This window comes from Odocoileus virginianus, chromosome 26 (genome assembly GCF_023699985.2).
Source record: "Odocoileus virginianus isolate 20LAN1187 ecotype Illinois chromosome 26, Ovbor_1.2, whole genome shotgun sequence".
Lineage (NCBI taxonomy): Eukaryota > Metazoa > Chordata > Mammalia > Artiodactyla > Cervidae > Odocoileus > Odocoileus virginianus.
Genome location: NC_069699.1, coordinates 47,912,713 through 47,933,606, shown reverse-complemented (window position 1 = coordinate 47,933,606; position 20,894 = coordinate 47,912,713). Strand labels below are relative to the sequence as shown.

General features: G+C 47.9%; 2 protein-coding genes and 1 long non-coding RNA gene across 9 annotated transcripts; 2 read left to right on the top strand and 1 right to left on the bottom strand.

The window, feature by feature from the left end:
• The first annotated feature begins 868 nt into the window (after positions 1-868).
• Positions 869-2,803, top strand: LOC110152260 (cathelicidin-7-like). The gene is given in 5 exon segments (XM_020915891.2): positions 869-960; positions 962-1,067; positions 1,690-1,797; positions 1,949-2,020; positions 2,619-2,803. Coding segments are annotated over 5 exon segments (495 nt in total). The 3' UTR covers positions 2,736-2,803.
• Positions 2,804-3,677: 874 nt separating this feature from the next.
• Positions 3,678-16,236, top strand: LOC139031283 (uncharacterized). Of its 2 annotated transcripts, XR_011483768.1 has the most exons (3): positions 3,678-12,009; positions 12,708-12,975; positions 13,472-16,236. It is a non-coding gene; the product is annotated as an uncharacterized lncRNA (long non-coding RNA). The 2 variants fall into 2 exon arrangements; XR_011483767.1 differs by having other exon boundaries at positions 3,678-12,975.
• NME6 (NME/NM23 nucleoside diphosphate kinase 6) lies at positions 13,395-20,143 on the bottom strand. Of its 6 annotated transcripts, XM_070456134.1 has the most exons (7): positions 19,960-20,143; positions 17,191-17,287; positions 15,712-15,814; positions 14,719-14,758; positions 14,182-14,342; positions 13,742-13,917; positions 13,395-13,515 (listed from the first exon to the last, which is right to left on the bottom strand). In XM_070456134.1, the coding sequence occupies exons 2-6, from the start codon at positions 17,278-17,280 to the stop codon at positions 13,751-13,753; spliced, it is 561 nt and encodes a 186-aa protein (XP_070312235.1). In that variant the 5' UTR covers positions 17,281-17,287; positions 19,960-20,143; the 3' UTR covers positions 13,395-13,515; positions 13,742-13,750. The 6 variants fall into 6 exon arrangements, with proteins under 6 accessions (XP_070312235.1, XP_020771635.2, XP_070312234.1 ...); XM_020915976.2 differs by having other exon boundaries at positions 13,395-13,917; positions 19,960-20,142; XM_070456133.1 differs by having other exon boundaries at positions 13,395-13,917; positions 19,893-19,978.
• Between the last annotated feature and the right edge of the window lie 751 nt (positions 20,144-20,894).

Here is a 20,894-nt window from a genome sequence, read left to right as displayed (position 1 = left end):
CCAGGGAGGAGGGGACCCAGGAGAGCAGGGACAGGGGAGAATCGGTCAGGGGCAATTTCAGGAGGACAGAGTGTCCCCAGAACCTGTGGCGATAAGACAAGGCTTGAGTGTGGCCTCTGGATCTAGGGAGGGCTGGTCAGCCTGCGATGGGCTTGATGTAAGCCAGCAAAGAATTGTTGGAGTTGGTGTAGGTAACACTTCCTCAGGCTCTGTTGGGGAGGGGCCAGGACAATAGGCCATGTTTTGTGGGGTCTGAGGACAAGACATTAGTGGACTGAGGAAAGGAATGAAGAGGAATCCAGGAGAGAGGAGAAATGGAACTCACTCCCTGGGCCTGGGCACAGAGAAAAAGATGGTGTGGGGGGGTGTCTGCCTAGGGACGAGCTGTGTGTATACGTCTTAAGGTGTGAGTAGTGCTGTCAGACATCATTAAATGATGCCCTATTGGGTCCTAGGCAGTACTGAGAGCTGAAGGTTGAGTGCGCAGTACACTCCTTTACCCTGAATCTTGAGAGACATTAGAGGGGAAGCCGAGGAGATGTAGACAGTGCGTGGTCCCTCCCTCTCCTGGAGGACTCAATCTTCTTGAGCAAGCCTCCCTGTGACACTTCCCATGGACCCCAGCAGAGGCCAAGACATTGTCCAGGAGATGGAGAAACCATTTCTTCACCTTGCTCAGGGGCCTCCCTGCCCACTGCCCAGAAATCCCATGAAGCAACAGCAGGGGCTGAGGCAAGTCCACCTCACACCCTGGGAGGAGGGCAGGGATGGGGCGGGTCAGGAAGACTCCTGGTTGAGCCTTTGCATCAGGGCCAGGCTGAGCATAAAAGGAGGGTCCCTGGGGCTGGGAGGAGGCAGTTTGGGGACCATGGAGACCCAGAGGGCCAGCCTCTCCCTGGGACGGTGGTCACTGTGGCTACTGCTGCTGGGACTAGTGCTGCCCTCGGCCAGCGCCCAGGCCTCAGCTACAGGGAGCTGTGCTTCGTGCTGTGGATCAGTTCAATGAGCGGTCCTCAGAAGCTAATCTCTACCGCCTCCTGGAGCTAGACCCGCCTCCAGAGCAGGATGTGAGTTGAGGAGGGGGCTGGGAAGGGGATCTGTCTCCTGACATCCTTGGCCACACTGTCGCCCCCTTCACTCAGGCTGTACCTCCGGTCAGGAAGGCACTTCTCCCTCTAGGTGGCTCCCACATCTTCCAGGAAACCTTCCCAGACCTGGGTCCCCTCCCAGCCCCAGGCTTCCTGCCTTAGCATCTCTGCTGTGGGATCAGGCGCCCTGCACACCTGGCTCCCAGGACTTCCGGGAGCTCCAGGGATGGAGGGGTCACAGGCTCTGTGAGGGGACGTCCCTGCTGAAGCCCCTCTGCACCGCGGTGTCTCCCTGCTAGTGAGGCCTCTGTCAGCCTGGAGATTCCAGGTACAAGGGCTCTCCCTGCAGGCGGCCCTGACCTCCCTCAGCCCCTCTGCGGGGAGGCGCTGCCCTCAGCGCTGCTGTGCGGTCCGCTCCTGCTCTCTGTGAGCCCGTGAGGCCGGGGACGGGCTCTGTCCCCTCCCCTGGGCTCCCAGCACCAAGCCCAGGGCCGGACACGCAGGGGGCTGGAGAGGCTGCCGTCTGGGTGGGGGCAGGGAGACAGATCAGAGAAGGAAACATGAGCCCGAGTCCAGTCTCCCCACTTTGATCTTTGACCAGGTGGAGGACCACAGTGCTCGAAAGCCTGTGAGCTTCAGGGTGAAGGAGACCGTGTGCCCCAGGACGAGCCAGCAGCCCCTGGAGCAGTGCGACTTCAGGGAGAAAGGGGTGAGCCTGGGGGCCGGAGGAGCAGGAGAATGCTTCTCAGGGAGCTGAACAGGGGCTTTTGGGACAGAATTGCAGTCCCTGAGGTGAGGTAGGGTGTGGCTGGGAGATATGGCCTGGGGTTTCTAGTTTGACCTCAAGCCTTCTTTTCCAGCTGGTGAAACAGTGTGTGGGGACAGTCACCCTGTACCAGAGCAGGGGTGACTCCGACATCACCTGTAATGATGTAAGTGGCCCCTTCTGTTCTGCAAGGACTGCTAGAGGGGTGGGTTGTGGAACTTCGTATGGACCAATGACCCGCTGCCCCATCCAGGGCAGAGAAAGGTCCTCCGACCCTGGCCCCTCCCACCACCAAGCCCCAGGTCTCCAGTCCTGGCTCTGCGCCCCTTAGAGCAGTGGTTCCCTACTGGGGTCCCAAACTGGGAACTGATATAGAGGTAGATTCACAGGCCTACTCAAACCTGAATCAGATTCCTGGATGCCAGGCAGCCTTTTGTATTTTCCCAAAGCCTCCAGGCGTTTCTGTCGATGCTGAAGTTTGAGAGGCATTGATTCGAGTCGTGACCCCTCAACCCTGGTTCTCTTCCAGCTTTGTTGGGATGGGCTTGTGACCCTGGAAAGCCCCCTGTCACCTAAGGGACCTTGGTTTGCTTATCTGTCTGTGGTGTGGCGATTTAACCACAGGCTCCAAACATTGTATGGGATGTAACCTGGGGCTCCAAGCTTCCTGATGTGGCCCAGGAATCAGAGTGTTCAAGTGGCAAGGGGTCTGGTTTTAATGCTGAGTCAATCCCCCAAAGCAACTGTTTTTTCCTGGTTCACAGATTCAGAGTGTGCGGATATTTGGCCGGCTGTGGGATAAAATCCGGAGTGGTGGGCAGAAAATCCTTGGCAAAGTACAGAGAATTGGGGAGAGAATCAGAGATTTCTTCACGGGATGAACTCCTAAGGATCAGGTTATCCTGGATCAGACTTCTGGTTCCTGAAAAATAAATTCTTCTGAAAACAACTTCCTTAACATTCAAATTCACTTCTCTTCCCTCTCAGTCTTACTAGGACCAGGTCCTTAACTCTGAGAGTCCTCCTGAGTGTATGTGTGTGTGTGTGAGAGAGAGACAGACAGACAGAGATCACTCCTATTAACTCCTGGATGGGTGAGGCCGTCATCCTTTCAGGAGGGTATGCGGGTACAAGGATGTAATGATGACCATAGCTAACACGGATGTATGGTATATTTGAAAGTTGTTAAGAGAGCAGAGCCTAAGTGTTCTCATCACAAGGAGAAGACCTCATTTGTTTTTTTGCTTTGTATCTCTAAGAGACGATTGAAGTTAAGGAAAGTTACTGCAGCACTCATTTCACAATATAGGTATGTCAACTCGTTATGTTGTACACTCGAAATTTATAGTGCAGTATGTCAATTATATCTCAAATGAAACTGGAAAAAATATTTATAGAGTGTGAAAGGATTATTACAGCAAAGAGTTTGTGAACCGCTACTTAGAGAAACTCTCCATGGGTGTGCAAGGAGACACATATGATAATATCCAATTGGAGTACTGGTCTGTTTCTACAATAGATAGCAAACAGCAGTGAACACAAATAAATGGATTACTGTTTATCATTAAAAAAAAAAACACTACAAAATAAGCTAGCAAATACGTTATAAGGATACTTATATAATGCTTAAAAGCATGGAAAAAACACTGTGTTTTGCTTATGGGTACTGGTGTAAAAACAAAAAACGTGCTAGAGGAGAACTGAGCAGGTCAACGCGCTAGGACAAAGTTCATCCGTTCTGCTTGAGTCGCATTCTGACCCCAAACTACGCTTCCCGGCAGGCTGCGCGCCGCGCCGTGACGCACTCCCTGCTGACGCACTGACTTGCCTTGGCGTTTTTCGTTGCTGGGGAAGCTCCGCGCTCTCTTTTAGTCGCTGGACGCGACTGCCGGTAACTTTGCTGCTGCCGCGTCGCCCAGCCGGTGGCAGATGTGGCCCTCGCGGGAGGAGTTCCTGGGCTTGCCCGCGGACTGTGAGGTGGACCGGCTGGCCAAGTGCTAGGGCAGGAAGAGAGCGACCGCCCCCCCCCGCACCCCCTCCCCGGGCGTTCGGACCTCAGGCGCAGGCCTGGCGTGGGCCTGGGTGTCGCGGGGCTGGTTCCCTAAGGAGTTGTGGAGAGGCGCGCTGAGGAAGCGACACCCCTCCCAACTGCTTGCCTTCCTTGTGGGTGGGGCGGCGTTCCCTCCCTCGTTGTCCGGTACCCTGTTCTTGCGGTTTATAGCTACCTCCCAGAGTCCCCGGCCTCGCCTTGCGCCGGGTGCTGTCTACGCTGTCCACTCCGGCGGCAAATCCGCTGCGGGCGAAAACTGAGCGCGTGAATTGTGGCGAGTGCTACTGAAGAACTACATTCTTACGTCCTGTTAATTAATATCTAACTGAAGAATGAAGAAGTCTAGAACTTGTTTTTCATCAGACACAAGGTTGTTGTTCAGTCGCTAAGTCGCGTCCGACTCTTGCGACCCCATGGACTGTACCCCATCAGGCTCCTCTCTCCATGAGATCTCCCAGCAAGAGTACTGGAGTGGGTTACCATTTCCTTCTCCAGGGAATCTTCCCTACTCAGGGGTCAAACCTGTGAGTCCTGCATTGGAGGCAGGTTCTTTACAACTGAGCCACCGGGAAAGCTCCCGACACAAAGTGATTATTTTGCTGAGACTACATTTCGCTTTAACCGTGTTTTTAACGTCTTTTGAATGTGCTGTAGGTGTGCAAAACACCTCTGATATCAAAGAGATTACTGGGGTGGGGGGGCGGGAAGAATCCAAACTCTTGATAACCTTTTAACATTGCATATGTGTTGAAATGATAGTATCTTAGATATGTTGGGTTGAAGAAGTGAAGTTAGTCACTCAGTGTTGTCCGACTCTTTGGGACCCCATGGACTGTAGTCCCCCAGGCTTCTCTGTCCACGGAATTTCTCCAGGCAAGAATACTGGAGTGGGTTGTCATTCCATTCTTCAGGGGATCTTCCCAAGCCAGGGATCCAACTGGGGTCTCCCGCATTGCAGGCAGATTCTTTACCGTCTGATCTACTAGGGAGGCCCATAAAATTAATTTCACCTTTTAAAAAACTATGGAGATGGCTGCTGTGGAATTTTTTTTGCCCCTGGTGTTGCTGTGTGGCATGTGTGAGTCCAGGATCTTAGTTCCCTGACCAGGGATGGAACCCATGTCCCCTGCAGTGGAAGCAAGGAGTCTTACGCCTGGGACCACGAGGGAAGTCCAGGAAATTTGAAATTATATATGTGGTTGTGCTGTAGCTCCTATATTGCTCTTGGATAGTGCTGCCCTTGGAGAAGGGATATTTCTTCATGTGACAGATCCTTCCTGGGCTCTTGGGGATGCTTCCTAGAGGAACTGATGTGTCTGGAGGGCATTCTTACCCTGTCATGTCTGAGGGGGTCTGGTGTACCACATTTAATATTTCTGTTGGAGGTTCCTGCAGAATGGCTTTTTCAGCCCCTCTTCCCTGCCACCAGGCACCTTCCTGGGTTGGGTTGTGCTGTAGAGAGAAAACTAAGGACCTGATGGTGACCTGAGAACATGAGATGGCAGGAGGATGCATCTGTTACAACCAAATGCCTGTTGGTACTCAGGTTTTCTTTTCTACCAAGGTGAAGAAGATTCTAATGGTTTTAGAAGTCACGTTTGCAATTTTAATATATGCTGAACTACCATGTAGTTTGTAGTTTGTGCTCACCAATTATTGAAGAGGCATTGTTTCCTCATTGACTTGAAATGCCATATATGCCACATACTACAGTTAGGTTGTCCTTCATTCCACCCACCCATCCAGCCAGCCATTCATCCTTCTTCCTCTGCAATAAAAATCGTAGATATGACCCAGCTATGAGTGACCTGGATCATGAGGGAGGGGGGAAATTATACTAAGTATCATATGTACAAATATATAAGTAGAGCAGAATAAGGGGGATCCAGAGTGCCAGGGTGTAGAGGCAGAGTTGGGCGCTCAGGGTTGGCTTCTGTGAGGAACTATGTGTGAGCAGAAGATTGCAAGAGGTAAGGGAGGTAGATATGTGGGTGTGGTGGGAGACTTCTGGGCAGGGAAACAACCAGCGCTGAGACCCGAGATAGGGAAGTAGGGATACCAGTGTGATCGGAGTACAGAGAGCAAGGAGGAGAGGAAAGTATTAAAAGAGGCCCCTCTGAGCCCCACGAGTTAAAAATCTTAAAGTATAATTAAATCTATCAGTTTTGTGTATTTTTTTTAACTGATTCTTTTTATTATCATTATTTTACTTCGACTGCACTGGGTTTTTATTGTGGCAGACAGGCTTAGTTGGTCCACGGCAGGTGAGATCTTAGTTCCCTGACCAGGGATTGAACCTGAGTCCCCTGCATTGCAAGGCAGATTCTTAACCACTGGACCACCAAGGAAGTCACCAGTTTTGTGGTTTATAAGTTCTACAGTCTACAGGGTCACAAAGAGTTGGACTTGGCGACTAAACGGCAAAGTGATATCATAAATCTTATATTTGTTCATTTATTGAAAACTTGAAACTGATTATTTGTCTCCATCGGTAGATACAAAATTATTCTGGATATTCCTGAGTTCTTAAGACTGCTATTTTGCAAGTTGCACATCAGTTTCTGTCAGAAGCTTTTTTAAGGCTTTTGTCTATTTGGCATAGCTATGAATTAATAGTTCTGATTTGTTCTATTCTTTTCAGCTTGTATCTCTTTTGAACTGCTTTCATCAGTTTTATTGGCTCCACTTCACTCCATTTACATCCTCACCTAGTTTCTCCATGTGTCTGTGACGACTCACCCGTTTAAATTTGCATTCATTTAGCCAGTGTCATTTGGTCTTGTTTTTATCTCGTTTCACCTGGTGGTCTTCTTCTCTGTCGCTATGGTCATGCATTTCATTGATTCTGAGAAGTATATTACCTCAAGGTGTTAATAAATTAATCTTTTACATGGAAACTTTGGATCATATTGGATCCATTTCAGGCTTTATACTGTTTTGCTACATTTGATTTATCCTTCCTTCTCTGTATACCTTTATTTCTTTTATTGCTGGATTATTTAAAACAAATCCCAAATAATGTGACGTATCACTCCTAAATATATCACAAAGTAGCTAACAAATAAGGGCTTTTTAAAAACATATATAACCACATTATCAGTAGTGCCTTAGTCTTTTCTAATAGTTGGTCTGTGTTCAAATTTATCTGATCATCTCAAAGTCTTTTGCAAATTTGAATCAGGATCTAGACAAGATCCACATACTGCTTTTTAAAAAAAATGTTTCTTAATCTTGTATCAATTCATCAGACCTCTTCTGTTTTTTCTTTCCTCTCCAGGCCATGGATCTATTTATAATGCTTTGAATCTAGAATATAAATCTCCTTTAGATAATATTGTAAAGTAGTTTTCACATAGTAGATTGTAAATCAAGGGGAAAATAGTTTTGAACTTCATCCAGAAGTATTCATCAGTATGAAAAGCATGGCAATTCCCTGGTGGTCTGGTGCTTAGGGCTGGGTGCTTTTACTGCCATGGCCCTTACTCAGTCCCTGCTTGGCATAGCTGGAAAAAGAAAACATTATATCACCAGTGGCATTGCTGGTTGTAGTGTTTCAGTTACCACCCATATAGCACACCTGTGTCTGTCATCAGTAGAATGCACACGTCATCAATAAGGCACGTCCATGTCTGTCCCCATTTGTAACTGTGACCTGCCTGTAGCTATAAGAATCTGATTAGTTCACTGTCTCCTAATGTAGTCCTTCTGAGAAATTCATATTGAAAAGCATAGTATTTTGTTGTCAATTACTTTCCTTTATTTCTCTCTTATATTTTGGTTAGGGCACTATTTTTTAAATTCTGTGTATGGGGACATTTTACTCAATATGAATCTCATTTCAAGACAGTAAATGAGATGTTACAAAACATAGACTATGACAAGGAGCCTTTGATTCTAACAGTGTTGAGAACAGAACATGTGTCTGTCTTCTGTCTAACCTTTCACGTTCGTTCTTAATTAACTCTGCTCCTATCACTCGTTCACTCAAAAGTGTTTATGAACTATTAAATGTTAAGTCCAGTTCTGTGTCCCTGGGATATACCAGTAGTATATCTGGGAGAAGGGTGTTCCAGACATAGGAACCAGTCTGCACAGCAGCAGGACAGAGGTCAATGCAACTCAGACTGGAGTGAACGAAGGATAGAGTACAGATGAAGTCAGAAAGCCAGTAGGTTATGAAAGAATGTGGAACCTAGTGGGCCACTCAGGGCTTGGCTTTTACTCCGAACATTACGGATATATATATATATATTTATTTACGTTTGGTTGCACTAGGTCTTCATTACTGCGTGGGCTTTCTCCAGGGGCAGTGAGCAGGGGATGCTCTCTAGCTGCGGTGCACGGATCTCATCGCTGTGGTTTCTCTTACTGTGGAGCACAGGCACACGGGTTAGGGTCAGGGCTTCAGTAGTTGGAGCTCCCAGGCTTTAGGGCGCGGGCTCAGTGCTTGTGGCACATGGGCTTAGTTGCCTCACAGCATGGGGAATCTTCCCACCGAGGATCAGACCCGTGTCCCTGCATCGTCAAGTGGATTCTTTACCACTGGACCACCAGGGAAGTCCTGGATACGTATACATTCTTGAATAAAGTGAACAGTTCTATTAGAAATGTGCGATAAAGAAGGAAGAGACTGGAATTAGCTTTAGTCACCTGCTCCCAATCCATTCTTCTATTCCTGATCCCAGAACAGAACTCTCATGGCTGCAGAGAGTGCTTCCTTCAGATCAGTGCGGGTCCTGACTTGATTGGGCTCAGTAGACCCTCTAGAGCAACATGTCTTAGTCATGCTTCATTCTGTCCTGAGAGAGTCAGCGAAGTTGGACAGATAATGAATGCGGAAATTCAAATGAGGTTTCACATGTGCTCTGGTTAGCCACTATTCTCTACGGTCTTCTGTATTAGAGACATCAGACTGAGTGACTCCTCTGTCAGTCCACTCTTTTCATAGAAAAAGTCACAAAGAATGTTCTCATATTCGTCATGAAGATTGTTCTCTCTTGTTGGAAACAAATCGTTGTAGCTTATGTGTTAGTGTAACTGGTTATGGCCTAGAAGGTAATTTTAGTATAAGTGCTGCTGCTGCTGCTGCTAAGTTGCTTCAGTCGTGTCCGACTCTGTGCGACCCCATAGATGGCAGCCCTCTAGGCTCCTCTGTCCCTGGGATTCTCCAGGCAAGAATACTGGAGAATACTTTCCTTTTGCAATGCATGAAAGTGAAAAGTGAAAGTGAAGTCGCTTAGTTGTGCCAGTTTAAGTGCAGATACTTACAAAGCTGATGATGCCTCTGATGTATACTTGGAAGATTGCTTATTGGGATAATATATAGAATAATAGGTTCAACTGTGGGTTTTTTTTGTTTTTTTTGCTTGATTCAAATAAAAGATACAATAAGTAAAAATTGACAAAAGTGTGCTCCAGTGATTAAGAATCCACCTTGTGATACAAGGGACACTGGTTCAATCCTGGGTCCAGGAAGATCTCACATGTCACAGAGCAGGTAAGCCTGTGTGTCACAACTACTGAGCCTGTGTTCTAGAGCCCGCAAGCTGCAACTGCTGAGCCCATGCACTGCAATTACTGAAGCCTGCATGCCGAGAGGCCATGCTCTGCAACAGAGAAGCCGCCACAATGAGAAGCCCACCACCCTGCAATGAAGAGTAGCCCCTGCTTGCGACCACTAGAGAAAGCCCGTGTGCAGCAACAAAAGCAGCAACAAAGACCCACCACAGCCTAAAAATAAAATAAGTAAATCTTAAAAAAAAATTTGACTGTGTTACATAATCTGAACCTAGTCATAGGAAAATGTCAGGAATGTTCTGTACATATTCTAAACATGAGAAAGATTCTCTGAAAAAAGAACTCTGTTCTTCAGAAATGCCAACCTTATGAAAGAGACACTAACGGAAACTAAGGAAACATAACTAATTTTAATATGATTGTAGACCATTATGTACTGTAGGGAAAATGCTATAAAGGATATTATTGGATCAGCTGACAACTGGAATACATATGATAGTCATTAAGTTAAAGTGAAAGTTGCTCAGTCATGTCCGACTCTTTGCAACCCCATGGACTATATAGTCCATGGAATTCTCTAGGCCAGAATGGGTAGCCTGGAGTGGGTAAACTTTCCTTTCCCTTCTTCAGGGGATCTTCCCAACTCAGGGATGGAACCCAGGTCTCCCACATTGCAGGTGGAATCTTTACCAGGTGAACCACAGGGAAGCCCAAGAACACTGGTGTGGGTAGCCTATGCCTTCTACAGGGGATCTTCCTGACCCAGGAATTGAACCGGGGTCTCCTGCATTGCAGGCGGACTCTTCACTATCAGGGAAGCCCTGATAGTTGTTAAAGTATTATATAAAGGTTAAATTTACTGGAGTTTGATAACTGTATTGTGGTTATGAAAAAGAATATCCCTACTTTTGTCAGACACACAATGAATTATTTATAGGTAAAGAGTATTGATGTATTGATTTAAAAAATGTATGTACATGTATGTGTACGTACACATATATAACAGAAATTTTAGCAATAGGTGGTTTGGGTAAAGGGTACAGGGCTGTTTTGTGTACTGTCCTTATTCTTGCAACTTTTCTGTATGTTTGAAATTATTTCCAAATAAAAAGTCAAAAGGGGTTGAATGGAAATATAGGTCTGGTGAAACTTGCCTTGCAGAGACAGACATTAATGGTTGTGAATGATGTGGACTATAAGACATTATGACAAGGAGGAAAAGCCTGGCTAACCCTTCCTGTGACTACTTTAAAAACTCTTTCTTCAGATTCAAAGCCAGAAATCCATCCCTGGCCTCTCTGTCCTCTGGGCAGGCAGCAGATTCTCAGCCAGCGTGATCTCTGCAGTCATCCTATTTCCAGTTTCATGTGCGGGAAATCAACACCAACCAGGAGATCCTTGCCCAGCAGCAGCAGTAGCAGCAACACCATTCTGATAAAAACCACTGTGGGGAGGGGTGGTGGTGGGCAAAGCGCATCGAAGAGGAGGGTCTCTACCCCCCCCCCCCCCTTTTTTTTTCTTTTTTTAAGAAGTATCAATGTACCAATTTGGACCAATGGTTCCAAATAGGAAAAGGAGTACGTCAAGGCTGTATATTGTCACCCTGCTTATTTAACTTATATGCAGAGTACATCATGAGAAACGCTGGATTGGAGGAAGCACAAGCTGGAATCAAGACTGCTGGGAGAAATATCAATAAACTCAGATATGCAGATGACACCACTCTTATGGCAGATAGTGAAGAACTAAAGAGCCTCTTGATGAAAGTGAGAGAAGACAATGAAAAAGTTGGCTTAAAGCTCAGCATTCAGAAAACTAAGATCATGGCATCTGGTCCCATCTCTTCAGGGCAAATAGATGGGGAAACAGTGGAAACAGTGGCTGACTTTATTTTTCTGGGCTCCAAAATCACTGCGGATGGTGATTGCAGCCATGAAATTAAAAGACACTTACTCCTTGGGAGGAAAGTTATGACCAACCTAAACAGCATATTAAAAAGCAGAGACATTACTTTGCCAACAAAGGTCCGTCTAGTCAAGGCTTATGGTTTTTCTAGTAGTCATGTATGGATGTGAGAGTTGGACTGTGAAGGAAGCCGAGTGCCGAAAAATTGATGCTTTTTAACTGTGGTGTTGGAGAAGACTCTTGAGAGTCCCTTGGACTGCAAGGAGATTCAGCCCGTCCATCCTAAAGGAGATCAGTCCTGGGTGTTCATTGGAGGGACTGATGTTGAAGCTGAAACTCCAATACTTTGGCTACGTGATGTGGAGAGCTGACTCATTTGAAAGACCCTGATGCTGGGAAAGATTGAAGGCAGGAGAAGGGGACAACAGAGGATGAGATGGTTGGATGGCATCACCGACACAATGGACATGGGTTTGGGTGGACTCGGGGACTTTGTGATGGACAGGGAGGCCTGGTGTACTGCAGTTCATGGGGTCGCAAAGTTGGACAAGACTGAGCGAGTGAACTGAACTGAACCAATGACAGCAGATCTTCAGTGGTTTTCTCTAGCCGACCCCAGGGACCACCAGTAAACTCTCAGGGAGGCAACTGTGTTGAAGGTGCAGCTCAGTCCAGCCCAGAAGGTAAGCTCTGGGGAGACAGACAACGTTCCTGAGAGGGTAGAAATCTCAGGATCTGGAGAAGTCCGGTTCGGAGAGTGTGGACTGGATTTTAGCCAGAAGTCAAACTTCTTAGGATGCAGGCTGTCATGGGGAGGGAACATCTGTGTGCAGAGTGTTGGTGAAGCTTTAGTCAGAAGTCACATTCATCAGACATCAGAGGACACACAGGGAAAAGCCTTAAATACGTAGGGAGCGTGGGCCAGGCTTTTTAGATGTCGCCCCTTAAAACCGCCAGAGAACACACTCGGGAGAAGGTGCCTCAAGTCACGCTGCCTCAGAGGACACACGAGGGAGAAGCCCTTTGTGCGCGCGCTGTGTGGGTGAGGTATTAGTGAAAAGCCAGCCCTCATTAAGCACCAGAGGATTCAGAGGGCATAAACCTCACGTGTGCAGGAACTGTGGCCAAGACTTTAAGGAGAAATCACACCTCAGGACACCTTCAGGTGAGAAGCCTTTTGTTCACAGGGAGTGTGGGTGGGGGCCTAGTCACAAGACAATCCTCAACACACACCAGAGGACACAGGAGAGGAGCCTGATGAGTGCAAGTTTGTGGGCAAGGCTTCAGCCGTCCTTCTCTGGCTATTTCTGTCTTTTCCTGGCTTGTGCAAATATTTGTTTTCTTAAGTTCTCTATATAACTTCAAGCCTGTTCACTTTCAGATTGTAGACTGTCATGGTAACGCTCCCTCGTGATTCACACCTCCCTGCATCTGTGCCCTGTGCAGTTGCTTCCCACATGGACTCTGGGCTTGGCCATGTGACGTGCCTTTCACAGTGGGGTATCAGCAAACATGATCCAAGCGGAAGCTCGATAAGCTCGTGAATGGAGGCCTGCTTTCCTGGAACCCTGAAATAACCATGCAAAGAAGCAGCTCAGGAGGAAAGACCACGCTGGATCCAACTGCTGAACACAGCCATGTGCGTCCAGGTGAGCCCAGCAGAATCACCCAGCTGATCCATAGACATATAGACAAGTTCAGTCATTATTGTTTTAAGCCATGAAAGCTCGAGGTGGTTTGTCATAGCAGTAGGTAACTGTCATCCTCAGCTATAGCACAGACATGGCTCCCTTTAGTGGCTATGTGCAAATCAGAAAAAAAAAAAGTCATAACAATATGCCACTACTGGGCAGACATACTTTTGCTCAAACCAAAGGTGCCCCTTCTTCTAGGATGCAGGCTTATGCCAGGGGCCTTAGTGCTCTACATAAGCTGAACGCCATGTGAACCTCCTGGGAGATTTTGCCTCTCTTCACTTAGCATAGACCAGAAACTTGACTTAGGACAGGTTTAAATGCTCCAGTTAAAGAGAGAGAGAGAGAGAGCACCTCGAGTAGTGCTCCCAGCCTTTATTCAGTAGCATACTGACTTTTATTAAGGAAAACAGACTAAACGTGACTAATAGAGAGTCACTGCATTTTTCAGGCAACAGCTGGGCAAGCTTCTCCTTGAAAATGATGAACAGCTCCCTGAAAAAGAGGAGATGTCATTCCTCTGAACCAGCCATGAACCTTCCAGAGAAGAGGTAGACAGATTCTAGAAGAGGTGGCAGTGAGGAGCTTAACCCTCACACAGCTGGCGGTGCCCAGCAGAGATGGCGCAAGCAGCCCCCGGCCTCCTTGGTCCTAGAAGACTGCTCTGGCAGCAGAGGTCTGTGGGGAAGGTTGGGCGATGCCCCAGTCTTCACACACTCACAGGCCTGGGTCAGGCTGGCCCCGGGCCCCCTGCTGGAGCAGCCAGGTGGATGCCACCCTCGGGACTGTAGTGCACAGGGCCACAGCGCAAGTGGGGCTCCTCCTCCTCGTACCAGCGCTGTTCACTGAAATCGGGGAAGAAGGCTGCAATCTCTCTACTGGCTGAAACCACTGAATCTGTAAGGGGAGGAGAGAAAGAGAAGGGGTTCTCATAGGGAGTGCAGGGTAGACGCAAGAGGCAGTCATAATCGGCTTCAGAGCCTATACTTCTCCCGCCCCTAAGTCCTGGGCCACATCTGCCTAGGTCACCACAAAGGGCCAGAAACCCAACTGGGAGGAAAGCTCCCTGGGGGACCTGCCTTTCAACCCCACCACCCAGCCTGCCCAGTGTCCTTGAACCAAATTCCCTTTGAATCATGTGGACACAGGAGGCAGCCTCACCTGAGCCGTGGGTTGTGTTACGGGTGTCAGTGAGGCCGAAACTCCCACGAATTGAATCTGGGGCCACGTGGCGTGCTCGAAACACTCTGGTCGGTCCCATCACGGTCCTCCAGAGCTGGATGGCGTCCTTGTGGGCGAGGATGTAGGCTCGGATCGGCCCACTGTGAACCAAGGGAGCACATGTCAGGAATCTGGCTCTGGGTTCAGGAGGGCACAATGGACATCTTGAGAGTCCCCTTGCCTTTCTAGCTAAGTACTGCATCAGAGAGGTGACAGAAGGCCGCTGAGGAAGAAAGGCCAACGAGATGGCAGAGTTGTTAGGAAGCATTCAGCAGCACTCTTCTACAGCCCCTGGATCAGTAAGCACCTCAGAACAGGTGGCCACGGGGTCAGTCTCAGCCCGAACCCATGTTTCTTCAGACCCTCGACACTGCTGACAACTTTAAAGAGTGGCAAATAAAATTAATAAATCTACTTAGGGGGGCAGGGGAAATAAGTCTCAGTGGATGAAGATGTTGGAACCAAAATGAGAAATACCTGGCCATGAACTCCACCAGCCGCTGATAGAAAAAACGTCCTGCAAGGAGAGAGGACCTCCATTAAGACACCAGTGCCAAGAGAACTTTTTATACTCCTGCCTCCCTAGAGGAGGGAATAATCACTGTTTTCCAGAAAGGAACAGGGAGTCTGACTTATCTGGGTCTGAACCCAGGCTCTCCAACTTACCACCTGTGTAGTTTCGGGTAAATCAATAACTTCCCTAACTTAGTTTCCTAATCTGTGTGCTGGGGATATAATACCTACCTCATGGGGTTGCTGGGAAATGAAATGAAATCATGAGCCTTTGGATAGTGCTTGACAGAGTTTTTTGTTAAGTAGTGATATTATCAGGATATAAAAGTAAATTTCTTGTTGGTACCATGAGGTAGGACCCTCCTAGAAAATATTTTAAAAACATTGATAATCATGAAAAGTTCGTGTTATCAACCCACTCTTTAGAAGACTGGCTGAATTTTACAGTTGGTAAGTACAGTACTCATGTATGGATGTGAGAGTTGGACTATAAAGAAAGCTGAATGCCGAAGAATTGATGCTTTTGAACTGTGGTGTTGGGAGAAGACTCCTGAGAGTCCCTTGCACTGCAAGGAGATCAGACCACTTAATCCTAAAGGAAATCAGTCCTGAATGTTCATTGGAAGGACTGATGCTGAAACCCCAATACTTTGGCCACCTGATGCGAAGAACTGACTCATTGGGAAAAACCCTGATGCCAGGACTGAAGGCAGGAGGAGGAGGGGATGACAGAGGATGAGATGGTTGGATGGCATCACCCACTCAATGGGCATGACTTTGAGCAAGCTCCGGCAGTTGGTGATGGACAGGGAAGCCTGGCGTGCCGCAGTCCACGGGGTCGCAAAGAGTCAGACACACAGAGTGACCCAACTGACGTCAGTGCGAACCTGACGTGGGTGTCAGTAAAATCTTTCCGGGATAGAGAAGCCTCCCGCTCAGAGGACACTCTGCTCTTACCTTCATGCTCTCGGTAAAACTTCCGGCAGTCTTCCTTTCTCCACAGGAGTTCTCTCATTCGCACAATAAGGAACTTGTTGCTCAGAATCTGCTGATGAACAGCCTGGATGAACGCCATCCCAAAGATAAAAGTCAGTGACAGGGAGCATCTGAGTGAATGGGAGACCCAGGCTAACCGAAAGACTCCTGGGGAACCTTTACAGCCTAAAACTTGAAGAAAAGAGACTCCCTGTTGCTCTCTTGAAGATGGGAGTAAGTCATGTATGAGGAATGTGAGCAGTCCCCACCTGAAGGCCAGCGAGGACATGGGGACCTCAGTCCTATGGTCCCAGAAATCAAATTCAGCCATTCTGAATGAGCTTCAAAATGGATTCTTCCCCACACCCTGGAGATAAGGGCCCAGTCAGTTGATACCTGGACTTGGGCTTTGTGAAACCCTAAGGCGAGAACCTAGCCCTCAGCCAAACCTACTGGACCTCTGCATTCTAGAACTGTGAGGTAATGAATGCTGTTTTAAGCTGCTAAGTGTGTGGTAATTTGTTATGCGGCAATAGAGAACTGGGGCTTCCCAGGTGGTTCAGTGGTACAGAATTTGCCTGCAATGCAGGAGACACAGGAGACAAGGGTTTGAATTCTGGGTCAGGAAGATCCCCTGGAGAATGAAACGGCAACCCACTCCAGTCTTCTTGCCTGGAAAATTCCATGGGCAGAGGAGCCTGGCATGCTATAATCCATGGAGTTGCAAAGAGCCAATCATGACTGAGCACATACGCAGTAGACAACTAGTATACATACACTGTCTTGAGGTTTGGTTCTTCTTACTGTATTAGAGCCTTTCTTTAATTTTTTAAAAAAATATTTTATTTATTTGTTTCTTTGGCTGCATGTGTTTTAAAGAATCTGCCTGCAAGGCGGAGACCTGGATTCCATTCCTGGGTTGGGAAGATCCCCTGGATGAGGGCATAGAAACCCATTCCAGTATTCTTGTCTGGACAATTCCCATGGACAGAGGAGCCTGGGGGCTATAGTCCATGGGGCTGCAGACAGTCAGACACGGCTGGTGACTAAGCACAGCACACAGCCTGGGGTCTAAGTTGCAGCCCGCAGGATCTTCATTGCTTCATGCAGAATGATTTGCTGTGGCCCGTGGCCTTCAGTAGTTGTGGCACGTGGGCTTAGTTGCCCCATCTTAGTTCCCCAATCTCAGTGGGATCTTACTTCTCTGATCACAGATCAAACCTATGTTCCCTGCATCAAGGCAGATTCTTCAGCACTGGACTACCAGTGGTTATATTTTATATCTGCCTTAGTTCTCCAATAGATTTTCAGTCTCCTTGGGGTCAGCGTCCACAATGTCTAGCTTTGCCTCCACACCATCTAGCACAGGACTGTGTTGTCAGTCTTCACAAATGGCCCTGTGGCAGCTGAAACAGAAGCAATGCCCAGGGCATACAGTAGAGGCTTAGGACGTGTTCTTACCTCCAGAATCAAGGGGTGAGCAACTGCATCAGGCTTGATGAGGGCCAGAGTGAGCTGAAGAGCCTGCGGGCTCCGCAAGATCGAGGTCATCTCCCTCCTGCACCAGAGAGCCAGATTAGAGACTCATGAGTGTTACACTCCCCACCCTTCTTACTCTGGAGCCATGCAGTCTTGCAAGTCAACTAGAGCTCTCACTTCTGACATTCATAAAGCAGATGACAGTTGCTTAGTATTTAACTGCCCACTGGGATCATGGGATTGAGAGAAAGGACTAGTACAGGGGCCTTCAAGTTGCCCACTGGGGGAGACAATCTTGTTAGTGCAACTGTAACCCTGCAAAGGAGTGACCCATTCAGGAGAAGTTCAAGTTTAAACATGACCTGTCTCTGCCAGTACTCCCTTCCCTTCCTATCTTTTGTGTTTTACAGAGGATTTACAATTTACATTCCCATAGAGCCTAGCCACAAGGGTAGGGTCACACAGTGCTCTCCCACCAATTCTAGAATTGCAAGACTGGATGGACAAGAATTGGGATGTTGCCAGGATACCATCCCCCTCTCATCCACCCTCCAACCCCCTGCCTAAAGTCTGCTGGATACATATGATTTCTTATCTAAAGTTACAGGTAAGTCAGGATCTACCCTGGCCAAATCAAACCCTTTAATACACTTGCTGTCCTCAATGGCAAGGCTTGTTGTTCAGTTGTTGTGTCTGACTCTTTGTGACCCCATGGACTGCAGCACGCCAGGCTTCCCTGTCCTTCACCATGGCAAGGCTTGCAGACATTCAACTTGAAGGTCAAAGACAACTTGTACTCATTTTGTATCTGAAGTAGCTGAAACTGCCTGACACAAAAACACTTAATCAATTCTATTGTAAATGAACCTATATAGTCTTATTCTATTTATCTTTATATATCTACAGTCTAATCATGGTGTATGAGCTCAATAAATAATTGTGGAAATGCTATAAAAAACAAAAGTATTTTATTTATTTATTTATTTTTTTCGCAAAAAAAGGGAAGTTTATTACTGACTCGAGCCAGGGCCTTCTGCCGCAACCACTGCAGTGATGCAGGGTCAGAAAGCCCTGAGCAGAGGCGGTTACCCAAATTTATAAGGTATGCATAAGCGGTTAGTAGCTGCCTTAAGCGGATTGGTTACATAAAAACAAAAGTATTTTAAACTGGACCAAGAAAACTTGAGATCTCTTCCAACTTTGAAATTCTATTTACATGTAAGAAACTGATCATCTCTTCAGGTCTAAGGCTAGTTCTCAAAGATTATGTGGGTGGAACCTCTAAATTTGCCAGTAAATAGAGAAGGCTTCCACACACACACACACACACAGACAGTGTCTGGACAACCATGTTATTTCTCTTAGCCCGAAAGTGGCACATTAAAGGCAGTGCTAGGGTCTGGCCCAAACAGAGAAACACTGCCAAGGTCTTTCCTACTCATGCCCTTTCTATAGCATTCAGGCTGATGCTCCAGTCGATCCACAAAGCTAACCGCAGCCTAACCAGTACAAGATCAGCCAACCCAGTTTCCCTAACATCCCAGGTGGTGAGTAACCCAAAAGTGAGCAGAATCTTCTCATATTTTTAGGGAGAGATATCCTTGTCACCTCACCTTCCTCATCCTCTATATCCACGATATCACTAAGCTCTGGCAGTTTTGCCTCGCCAGTATCCTTCCAATCCATACAATTCTCTCCTTCTCAACTGCCATCACCCCAGTCTAAAACAACAGCAACCCTCCCTGGACTTCTGCAACAGCCTCTTTAAGGATCTTCCAGTTTCTACTCTTGCTACTGTCTACAATCTGATCTCCACACAATAGCCATTGAACTAAAATGCAAACCTGATCATTTCATTTCCCTCCTTAACCCTTCATAGTGTACCCTGCTTTTACAATAAAACCTGAAAGCCTTATGTCCTACTAGGCTTTGTGTGATCTGATCCCTCATCTAGAACTCCATACACCTTAACTTGCTTTTGCTCCAGCCTCATGGGCCTTGCAGCTCCAAGACTTTCTGGCCCAACAGCCAGAGTTTTCACAGTCCAGAATGTGTTCCCGCTGATGACCTCCTACTCACCCACTAGATCTTAGTTCGCTTCCCCACTCTCATGGCTCCTTACATGTCTTCTTCACTTATCTCTTCCCCACTAGAAGATCAGCTCCATGAAAGCACAGATCTGTTCTGCATACCACTGTATCCTCTGTACTGCAGAGCGCCTAGCACACACATGGCTCTCAACTGTATTTGTTGAATCAATCAGTGAATGAGTGATTCAGCTATTCCAAGGCCAGAATGCTAGAGGCTATCCAGGGGAGGGCATGGTTCCTTTTCTAATGCCAGTCAAGTCATGCTTGTCTTGAATACTGGTTTACAACAAAGAGGAACAGGTCGGGAAACTTGCTCAACATAAAAGTCGCTCCTTTAGAGACTTATAAGTTTTAGAAATTCCCTGGGCATTTGCCTCCACAACGGAGGCTCCTATTTCTCCGCTTCCTGGAGGGTGCTAGCCACGCTCCCCGACCTCCCAAGCTCATCATCATCTCGGCTTTCTGCCTCCAAAACCTGAAGCCCCGCCCTCCAGTCCCCCAAGCTCACAGCCTCAGTTCTAGACACCGCCCTCTTCCCCACCCTGCTTTCCCATTTCTCCAGGACTGCAGCCCCGCGGTTTCGGCCCTTTGTACCGAGGCCTAAACCCACTCCAGAGTCTGGGCTATTTGGGAGCCCCGGTGGAGTTCGGATACGAGTCACCTGATCCTCCCGCCGCGGGGCCCGGCCACCAGGCACTGCGATAGCTAGCCTTTCGGGCCAAGCGGGGTCCTTTAGGCATTCGACGGGGCAGCCCTCTTCGGGGTCCTTGCTGGCAGCCCGTGCTGTGCCAGCCAGTCCGGGGTGTCCAGCAGCAGGAGGGCCCGCCTCCCGGTGGCCCTGTTGTCTTTCCCGCGCTTGCTCCGGGACGGAAGCGGTGACGTATCCGTCTTGGACGGGAGATGGGTGGGCTCGGGCGCCCTCAGGTGGGAAGGCGGACCAGCCCGGTGGCGCCGCGAGGGCATGTGGCTCAGAGAGGACAGAATGGGCGTTTCAGGGTGGCAGCCAGACAGTGAGCGGGGCCGCCAGTAGGGCAGCCGGAGTGGGCTTTGCCCGCTGTCTTTTATTTTTGGTCTAGGGTAGTGCCTGGCACTTCGTTGGTACCCAGTATTTGTCTGTCAGAGGGACGCTGGGGACAAAGAACTTGTGTCTTGATTCGGTTTTGGTGGGACTTGAAGTAATTCTATACCAGTTATGAGTCTGAACTCAGCTGGGTGAATCACCCATTATGAGGCTAATTTTTTATTTATCTTCTTTCTTTCTTTCTTTCTTTCTTTTGCTTTGTGCAGGCTTTCTCTGGTTGTAGCAAGCAAGGGCTACTCTTCGTTGCAGTGTGCGGGCTTCTCATTTCAGTGGCATCTCTTGTTGCGGAGCACAGGCTCTAGGCAAGGGGATTCAGTAGTTGTGGCTCATCAACTCAGTACAGGCTCAGTAGTTGTGGCTGCTCCGTGGCACATGGAATCATCTTTTTAATGCACAAGGTATTCACATCACTCCTTTGCCTAAATCACTGCCGTGTTTTCCTGCTCTACTAAGAAAAAAAATGCAAACTCTTCACCTTGGACCTTAAAGAACTACATAACTTGGGCTTTGCTGAC